At 37.3% G+C, this 9,456-nt stretch overlaps 1 protein-coding gene across 9 annotated transcripts; it reads right to left on the reverse strand.

The window, feature by feature from the left end:
- LOC116247499 (uncharacterized) lies at positions 1 to 8,384 on the reverse strand. 9 transcript variants are annotated; one of them, XR_004170852.2, is made up of 4 exons: positions 8,039 to 8,268; positions 5,278 to 6,841; positions 2,035 to 2,154; positions 1 to 337 (listed from the first exon to the last, which is right to left on the reverse strand). XR_004170852.2 is itself a non-coding variant. In XM_031619681.2 (4 exons), exons 1-3 carry the CDS (start codon positions 8,048 to 8,050, stop codon positions 5,279 to 5,281), a joined length of 1,488 nt encoding a protein of 495 aa, XP_031475541.1. In that variant the 5' UTR covers positions 8,051 to 8,269; the 3' UTR covers positions 1 to 337; position 5,278. The 9 variants fall into 9 exon arrangements, 7 of the variants coding, with proteins under 7 accessions (XP_031475541.1, XP_031475538.1, XP_031475539.1 ...); XM_031619681.2 differs by lacking the exon at positions 2,035 to 2,154 and having other exon boundaries at positions 5,278 to 5,592; positions 5,680 to 6,841; positions 8,039 to 8,269; XR_004170853.2 differs by lacking the exon at positions 1 to 337 and adding an exon at positions 413 to 789.
- Positions 8,385 to 9,456: the final 1,072 nt, after the last annotated feature.

The raw sequence follows: 9,456 nt of genomic DNA on the forward strand, positions 1-9,456 counted from the left end.
TGACTTATGATAAAATCTGATATTTATCAGAGCCACTATATCTTCGTAGTTTTCAGTTCACTACAGGGCAAATAACTGAAACTATATCCTTTCCAATGCCAGAATGACTGTACAACAAAAAGAAATATCCTTCGTGCCTACCATAACTGCTTACCGCCTATGCATACAGTAGTCCTTTGAAGGATCACTTCACTACTTGAAAACTCCAGCAGATGAAAGAAAAAACTGAGACGAAAAGGTCCGTGTTTTTTCTTGTTCACTCTTCCGCTTATAGCTACATATATTAGATACAGTAACTAAACATTGCATGAATTTCCCGTGGCTTTGTAGATATGCACTGCAAAACAAGCGATACAGCAATTCGTTAAGAGAATAATTCTATCAAATGAGGGGATGCACATATATGCCGAGAGAGGTCAATCAGTAGGCAATGAAAAATGCAAAATAGTGAAAATACATAACAGTCCTTTGGTAAGCTACAAACTAGCCCTCGTGTACTTCTTAGAAGGAAAACTTCCCACAACATTTCAGTGATCTGCAATCTGGTTACAGTAGAAACTGAATCAACGCACATCTCTGATTTCAAAGAAGTACACAAAACGTAGCCAAAATATATTTCATTATAGAAGGAATTTCTCAAGTTTAGTTAGCCATGATACGAAACCAGAAATACAACTCTCAGCCGATAAGTTTTCTTTTCACTGTTTTCACTAGCTTGTCCATTGCCAGATGAGGACCTTTAAGCCAAAAACCATGTACATCATGTCAATCACTATTCAATTAGATATTCTGCATTGAGGAAAGAAAACATCAGCACATTTTTTTACTGTACGCACATACACTCTACCGCTAGTGCATGTGATTCCCATGTTAGCCAGGGATGTGAGACATCTGGAACAGGAACAACCACATCAAGCATGTGAAGCAAATGCATAGATATTTCCTTGGTGTCCCTAACGTAGGATAAAAGCAATTATACCACATACAAAGATCTATTCTCACATTCAAGTTGCCATTAAGATATTTGTCTTAAATAAAATAACTAGTAGCAGATGCCATGAGTCGGAACACTGAACTATTAGCTGTGCAGATGGAAACATTGGAGCAAGGATAGGAGGGCACTCTTCTTGATCGCATCGGCAACATGATGATTTCAGGTTATCAAGGCAGGGCAAGATCTATGTGACACGGATACGTGGGTTTAGCCCACATACCCGCTCCGACACGTCGACACGCGGATACGGGTGGAGACACGCCAAAAAATAAACTATTAATTTAATTTTTTTTATTTTATCAATTTTTTGTGATGCATCCAATTATTTCCATGAACAATCCTTTCAAATACGCAGCACTTTTGTGATAAACAAACTTTTTTACGAGATTGTAAGAGTGATCTATTAATTTAATGTTTTTTTTATATTATCATTTTTGAGAATATAAAATTTGCCATATCCGCATTTTCAAAATTTTCAAAATTGCCGTGTCCATACCTGTATTGCTGTACCCATACCCGTATCGTACCCGCACCCATGTGATATAGGGCAGGATAGAAGAATATGGTCTACTCGAGATAGAGGGTCTACTCGAGATAGAGACTGAATATAATGTATTGCCAGGGAGACAGTTGCTTTAGGGAATTAGCAGGTTTAGTTGCACTTTAACATTGTAGGCATTTACCCATTCGTCACTATGGCACATATATATGAAAATATGGTATCTTGGCATCTAACACATTCTGACAAACTTGCATTCCCTAATTCCTAAATTTCTATTCAATTAGCATCTAAGTCTGTCGACAAATGTGTTTTTACCGGATTATAGTGTTTTTATTATCCCAACCCAGCCATTCTAGGTAACTGAGCTTCAATAAGGAGCTCAAGTGGCCTGTCTGTCAAATATCAAAGGCTCAAGGACCGAAAACCAAAAAAGAACTGTAATGTCTGATATTGTTTACAGATTATGAATTGCAAAAGAATTACTAACACAAAATCATGGCATCAAGTATCAGCACAGGATGAGTGGGCATTTGCATACCAAAGTTATCAGTTCTTCAGATTTAGATTCAAAATATCATAGCAAGAAGCTATCCACAAGCAAATCTTATTCTCACACGATGGTGACATTTTTTTTTCCATTTCTAGTCATCCTCTTTATCTGATGAAACAAAATAGATAATGTCATTACTAACTAAAGAAGAAAAGACCAGTACCATACAGGCACCAACAAAATCCTGGCTTTATCACCAGAGATAAAGGGCATCTAAATTTAGCTACAGAAACAAGAATAAGAAGTAGCCCAAAATTACATTATAACCTGATCATAACAATTGTCAGCCAAAGAATTAGCACCAAATCTAGGAAAAGAACTACATTTCCACACACCCAAATTCTGACAGATTTGGAAGCTTAATGCAAGTACATCCTCATTATAAAGGGATAGCCTAAAATTAGCATGTTTACAACCAAGCCAGCAATAGAAATATATCTAGTTTAAAATAAAGAATGTCACATGGGTGTGATGTAACTTCAGAAAAGCTTGAGCACGAGGACACAGTTATCTGCAGTTAGAACTTAGAACAACCCAAACAAATAGCTCTAAGGACAGAACTTTTACGTGTGTATATACACACACACACACACACACACACACACACACACACATATACACATGGGCTTTATGCCCCAGATTTCAAACATCCACTACTACATTTAAAATCATTTAAAAAGCGGCTTATGCCTCTCCTAAATTTTGTAAAAAATGTAAATGCTTCCTTCAAAACTTTTGAAAACATAAAGAACCCCCCTTAAAATAATTTTCTGACTCCCCTTCTCCCAACTGATTTTATCTCTCTTCTTGCCAAAAGCTAATGGGAATAGATGTAGACTTAAACTCGGGTTGTCATGATTAGTAGAAGTCATTGTCTAGTTTTTGGAATAAGATTGCTTGCAAATATGACTGACTACTTATTCACATTAATCTCAACCATTTGATCAATATGATCCAACCAGTAATAAATAGACACATGAACAGTAACATCCCAAAAGTTGAATGGTAATTATCTTTTTGACTTGACAATTTTGAGTGGCAACCTTTAGAGCAGGGGCAGAGGGAGGTGTGGTCTCCATGGGGCGTACGCCCCACAAAGCTCACCCTTTGAAATGTTAATTTAGTATTGAAACTTAGGTGAACTTGTGTTCAGTTATATGGAGTAGCCCCACGAGATCGGGGTCAGTGTCCTATGATCCAATGTTGTAAAAAGCGTATCGTAAGCCGTATTGGTCTGGCTTTAAGATACGCCGTATCATAAAATATCGTAAACATGTCGTTTTTTTTAAATAAATCAGAAAAAATAGGGAAGAAATTCGAAAAATTCATAAAAAAATCAATAAAAATAAAAAATAATATGTTCTTCATAAAAAACATGTTTTTATAGAATGACAGACTTATTATTGCTATAAAGTTATGGTTCATCATTCGTAAACATCAAAATTCATAACAATATCAATTTAGAAAGCACAAGTCAACAATTACATAACGTATATCATAATTTCGTAACCATAGATTCATAAGTCATAAGGTCCAAAAGTCTATGAGATACCACATCAAACAGCAAGTTTGAAATGTTATATATTACATCACAAGATGATAATGAAATTGTGAAAATGTTCAATGTCAATACATATAAAATGAAAGCACTCTCGACTCTCATTCATAATCTTCATCATATGCATTCTCATCCTCATCTCCATCTTCTTCTTCTTCTTCATCTTCATGATTTAAAAAAACCCCTTTCCTCCCAACGAGAATCAGTCAGCCACGCACAAATCCATGGTTTAATCGATGATTTCACGGTGAAAATTGATGATTTCATGGTGGAAATCGATGATTTTCCTCCAAGGCGGCACAATCTCTAAGTTAGAAATGAAGAAGGGGCCGGTTTTTATGAAAATAACTTGAAAAGGGGGGTTTGAGCCCCCCTTTTTTGAAATAAACCTGTGTCGTACGATACGGAGCGTATCGCACCGTATCGTACGATACAGGGGCCTGTATCATATGTATGGTACGATACACCCCTATTTACGATACAGGGGGTGTATCGTATCGTATTTCCTAAATGATACGATACGTACAACACTGCTATGATCAATTAAAAATTTGTTAACCATATATTTAGTGCCCCATGGAAATTTTTTTTTGACTCCGCCACTGCTTTCTAGCCACTTAACAATCAAGCAATTAAGATGGACATATTAACACTCATATTTTGCAGTGCTCCACCTTTAAAAATTTCTGTCATAGTTCACGCACAACACATACACATACATATAATTGTTGAACAATTCTGACTCCTCCATTTATCTCTCCCTTTATCAAATGTCTGACAGTAAAATCTAAGATATATATATATATATATATATATATATATATATATATATATATATAGTCCCTTAGGTGTCAGGCCTGTAAGGAATCATCTTGCCCATTATCTTTTCAAAATGGATGGCTGAGAGAAAATCAAAGAGGAGATAGAGCATTTTGGTCATCTAGCATTAATTGACAACCTTTTTCTCAATCATCCATCTTGGAAAAATCAATGACCAAGATGATTCCTTACAGGTCTCGTACATACCAATTAATCTTTCTCTCTCTCTCTCTCTCTCTCTCTCTCTCTCTCTCTCTCTCTTATATATATATATATATATATACTCATCATAAAAAAGTTTATTATTTTCCTTCTAGTAATTATTAATCAACAAATATGGCATAAATATAATTAGTAGATGGCATAGAATCAACAATTCAATTGTTCATATTTTTGGAGAAAAAGCGTCTCATTTGCTGGAGAAAATAACTCTAGAATCTAGATTATATTTGGCCAAATCTGACATTGTATTAAAAATAGACATGGATGCACCAACTACACCCATTAGTTCTTTGACTCTGTTCTGGCTGTCTTTGAAGCCCCAGCCATGAGCCGTGTCTAGCAATGTCTACAGGGTTTAGCACCAAGGCACCCAAATAGAAGTGTTCATGTGATGTAGATCACAATATTGGTAGAATTTACATGCTATAACCTACTTTTCCAAGTAATTCCAAACTACCTGGGCTCTAGACAACACAAGCTCCACAAACAGAAACACTCAAAAAAGATCTGTGCTCAAACTTCAAAGTGATACATGCTTCTAACTTCCAATGGATAAAAAATGTAGAACATCTATAGCGTATGACAGAATTGAACATGAAAGATTTTCTATTATCTGTATAAAGAGACTTTACCTTATTCATCAACTTTGATTGAAGAACACACTGTAGTAACAGTAGGATTAGTGTGTAGGGAGCACAAGCTTTTACTTTCTGCTACACACTGGGACTGTGGGAACAACAATTTCCTGAAGTTCCATATGCCTGATGCCTCATTTGATGCTTCATGTTGTTCAGATGAAGTCAACATGAATAAGGGCTTATTTCTCACATCATGTTCAGATGTCAGCCTCTCAACAAAAGAATGTGGTGCAGATACCTCAACTGATGAAAAGCCTTTTGGTTCTGATTCTTCTTGACGCTGAAGAACCTCAGACTTTTTACCTTGAGCTGACTTCAGATCAAGTGGCTGGTTTTTAGAATTTCTAACGGTAGAAAGATTTAGCAATAATTTCTTATGCTTAAACATCAACTTACCATGACTACCAGTTTCAGAAGCACCAACCTGTTGCTTACCATCAACCATAGAGTGGTCAGCTTTACCCTCCTCATGAGGAATAGTTGACCTGTCCTCGCATTGTTGAGAACAATCCTCGGTAGGATAACAAATGGATGACTTCACTTTTGTGGCCAAAGAATCCACTATATTACAGGTGGACTGTTTGCTTTCCACATGATTGTTACCATGGCCGTCAGATAAAGATGTAGCATTGCCCTTACAAATTTGAGATTCCTCACTAACTGGGACTTTTTCTAATAAAGCATACTTGGATTCTCTATGTTTCTTGTGGCTTATGATTTTGCTGGAAAGGTCAGAATCATTTGGTTTATCCTCAGTTTTCAAGGCCGCACTCATAGTCTTCTTTAAAATCCTTGGGGAGCTATTCATAGCTCGATGTAGCTGGAAAGCAAATTCTTCATCATCAACATGCTCTTGAGAAGCTATAGTTTTACTTTTACCCTGTCTCGGTACCTTGAACCTGTTTTCCCCATCACCTATATCCTGAGCATCTGATTTTCTCTTGTTGATTCGTCCAAAAGAGTTATTATTGCCTTTAGTTCTCCCAGCCTCACAATTTTCTTTCACAGACTTATTCTTGTACAAAAGCTTAACTGGGACATGCTTCTTGGGCTTACCTTTCCTGTAAACTCCTTTGCTGAAAGCCTTATCAGTGGAAGAAGCTACAAGCTCAAGAGCATTTTTGGCTGCTGCAGCTGCTTTAGCTGCTATTTCTGCCTTCTCCAAAGCTGTCGCCTTGGCAGCAGCTGCGATTCCAGCAGCAGCCACAGCTGCTGACCTAGAGGCTTCAATGACCTCCTCTGGCGAGAGAAAAATCCTTCTATTGCCATTTAGGAAGTCACAAATGTGGACACCAAATTCAGTTGAAGCAGATGAAATGCATGGCGTGGACAAAGACAATGATGACAATAAGGGTGACAGTGATGATGATGTTGACGATGATGGTGATGAAGATGAGGAAGAGGACAAGGAGGAACAGGGGGAAGAGGATGAAGGGGGCAAAAATCCATTCTGCATCCTCAATCCAGCAAGTAAGCGCTTTCTGGGAGGTAGACAGGATGCAGAATTGGGGGGATCAGCAGGGAACTCGCTAGCCTCCATGGAGCTTTCCTCTTCCTGCTGAATTCACAGGGCACTACTTCATTAAAAGGCTTCACTTCAAGAAAACCCATAGGTAACTGAGAAAGCAACATATTTACAACCCACAAGAACAACCAATTGATAAAAAATTCAAGTCCCCACTCCAAATGATTAAGAATAATGCGATCTAACTTCTTCTAGAACTTGAATAAACGAGTACTCAAAAGCAACCAATTTGGAAAACTTTCTCAAGAAGAGTTTCATCCAAAGACTCCAAACGGGAAAAGCTATTACCCCACACTGTGTCAACTACTGAAACACCATAAATTTTATAACATTCCAATCTTCGCTAGATGACCAAAATCCTCCTTCAACACTAACATACACGAAATGCAATTCCCAGTGGAAAATCTAATCTTTCATCAACAAGTCAGATAGATAAGAAAAAAAAAACCAGATATATAAAGCAACCGATCAAAATTCATCCCAAAAAGCTCATTTAAACCTCTTTGGGCCACATGTTCTTCTGACCTCTGAATTGGTGTTTCTTAAGCTAAAATTGTACTTTAAACTCCAGATAAGCAACGTAAGTTATAACCGTGAATTATTCAACAAATCCAAATAAACCTCATTTCTGAATTCTGCATAGTCTTATTTCCTTCAGCAAGCGTGCCTATTCAGGTTAGCATTTTCCATGCACTTTATCAGAGAAACTAATCGCAGTAAACGCACAAAACCACGTTAGTATCCTTATATACAAGGTTCTTAATCCTAAAACAGGTGTCAGGTCGGTTCAATGAAACAACATAATTTCACGACATTCATCTAGAAACTTCGACCCCATTCCCAATCATGAACGAATTTCGGGTCCCAACGACCAAATCGATCACAGGAAGAAGAAACCTGAGTGTTGACAAACTACGAAGTGTCAAATCGATCCTAGCTACAAGTGCCGCACTAATTTACCGCAATCAAGAACTAATCCTTACATCAAAAACATTACAAAGAAAATCTCCAAAAACCTAATTTTACTGAAACCGGGAAGGCCGAATGATTTACTGAGCCACGAATAAAAGCACACCATTTTAACAAACCGAAAGAAAGAAAATAAGAAACCACCATCTGCTCACGGCTAATAAAACGAAGGGAACGCATTATTTCTCACAGACAACACAAGAACCAAGGGAGAAAAACGCCCCATTCTCCAATCACAAGAAACTAATCCCCTCTCCTTACCTTACTGCCCATCCTACCAACAAGCGAATTCACGATCTCCGTAACTAGGGTTTTAGCAAAATCTCGAAGGAATCCATACAGATGAGAGAGAGAGAGAGAGGGAGAGTGAAAGAAAGACGGGCCTAGAAGATTCGTCACGCCAATTCTGAGTGTGAGACTCTTACAAAGCGAATGGGAAAACCGGGAGAATTAAACAGCCGAGAAAAAAATAAAACCGGAATTCCCAAAGTTCCTACTTTTTCGTATCTTTTTCACCTGCATTTTCGCGGTCAGCGTCAAAATCGCGCTTCGCAAATATCCGGAAATTACATTTTTTTAGAAAACAAAAAAAGACAGAAGAAGTACAATGAACGGGGCGACCATTTCACAGGGAATGCGTGCAAGAGAACCAACCGGACGTAAGCCACGATCGACTCAAGATCCACCGTCCATCACCTCAATCCAACGGCTTCCATTCGTCCTGACGCATGCGATCAGGTACCACCTGCTCGTGTACTATCTTTCGTCCATGAGGTCATCGTTGTCCTAAAGACTAAAAAACCGACCTCCCTTCCGACATTGCAGGCCCATTAGGAATATTGATTGTAAAAATTTGGATATTTTTGTAACTTAACGAAGAAGTGCAAAAGATCTTCTACTCCACTCTTTTTTTCTTTTTGGAATTTTCAGTTTCGACCTAACCATTAATTCAAAAGTAGCTAACTTTATTTTTTTTCTTATATGGGCATATTATTTATTTATAAAAATTATTTAAGTTTCAAGCGGGTAATATGTTATGGTAATTTAAAACCCCAGTTGATATCTTATCAAGTGGAAATGCGGGTATTTTTTTAATAAAGATCAAACTTAATTAAGCTTTTAATCAGCAAGAAGTGAAGCTCATGCCAATAAAACAAAATAATGAAGCCGTTCCAGAATTACAGTGAAACATGGCCGCCTAAATGATATTTTCACCTTTCCTCCTCGGTTTCGGTGGTGGGACCCGCACTCGACGTTGATTGGTTGAATCGGAGCGCTTTATGGAGTCTTTGTCCTATGCGGCCCCCACTAAGATCGGTCCACGATCCTTTATTAGATGGAAAATCTTAAACAATGCTTTCTTTTTTTTTGGTTTTCCGGTGCCTTTTCACATGTTTCCTTTTTTAAGCTTTTATCAGCAAATTATCGAAAATAAATTAGAATATTCAAATTACAAATTAGAAATTCTAATTAATCCATTATCTTGAAATAATTTAGTAATATTAAAGAAATCTCAAGTTTGATCTTATCATTGGTTGAGGGAGAACGGAGATATAGTTAACACCATAATAATATCATAAAACTGTTCATAATTGAAGAAGCAGTTTTTCTATAACAAATCTCCTTCTTCTTCTTTTTTTGTTTTTCAGGAGGCCAAAGGCTCCTCCTTTTCCATGCCT

This window comes from Nymphaea colorata, chromosome 2, assembly GCF_008831285.2.
Source record: "Nymphaea colorata isolate Beijing-Zhang1983 chromosome 2, ASM883128v2, whole genome shotgun sequence".
In the NCBI taxonomy this organism is placed as follows: Eukaryota; Viridiplantae; Streptophyta; class Magnoliopsida; order Nymphaeales; family Nymphaeaceae; genus Nymphaea; species Nymphaea colorata.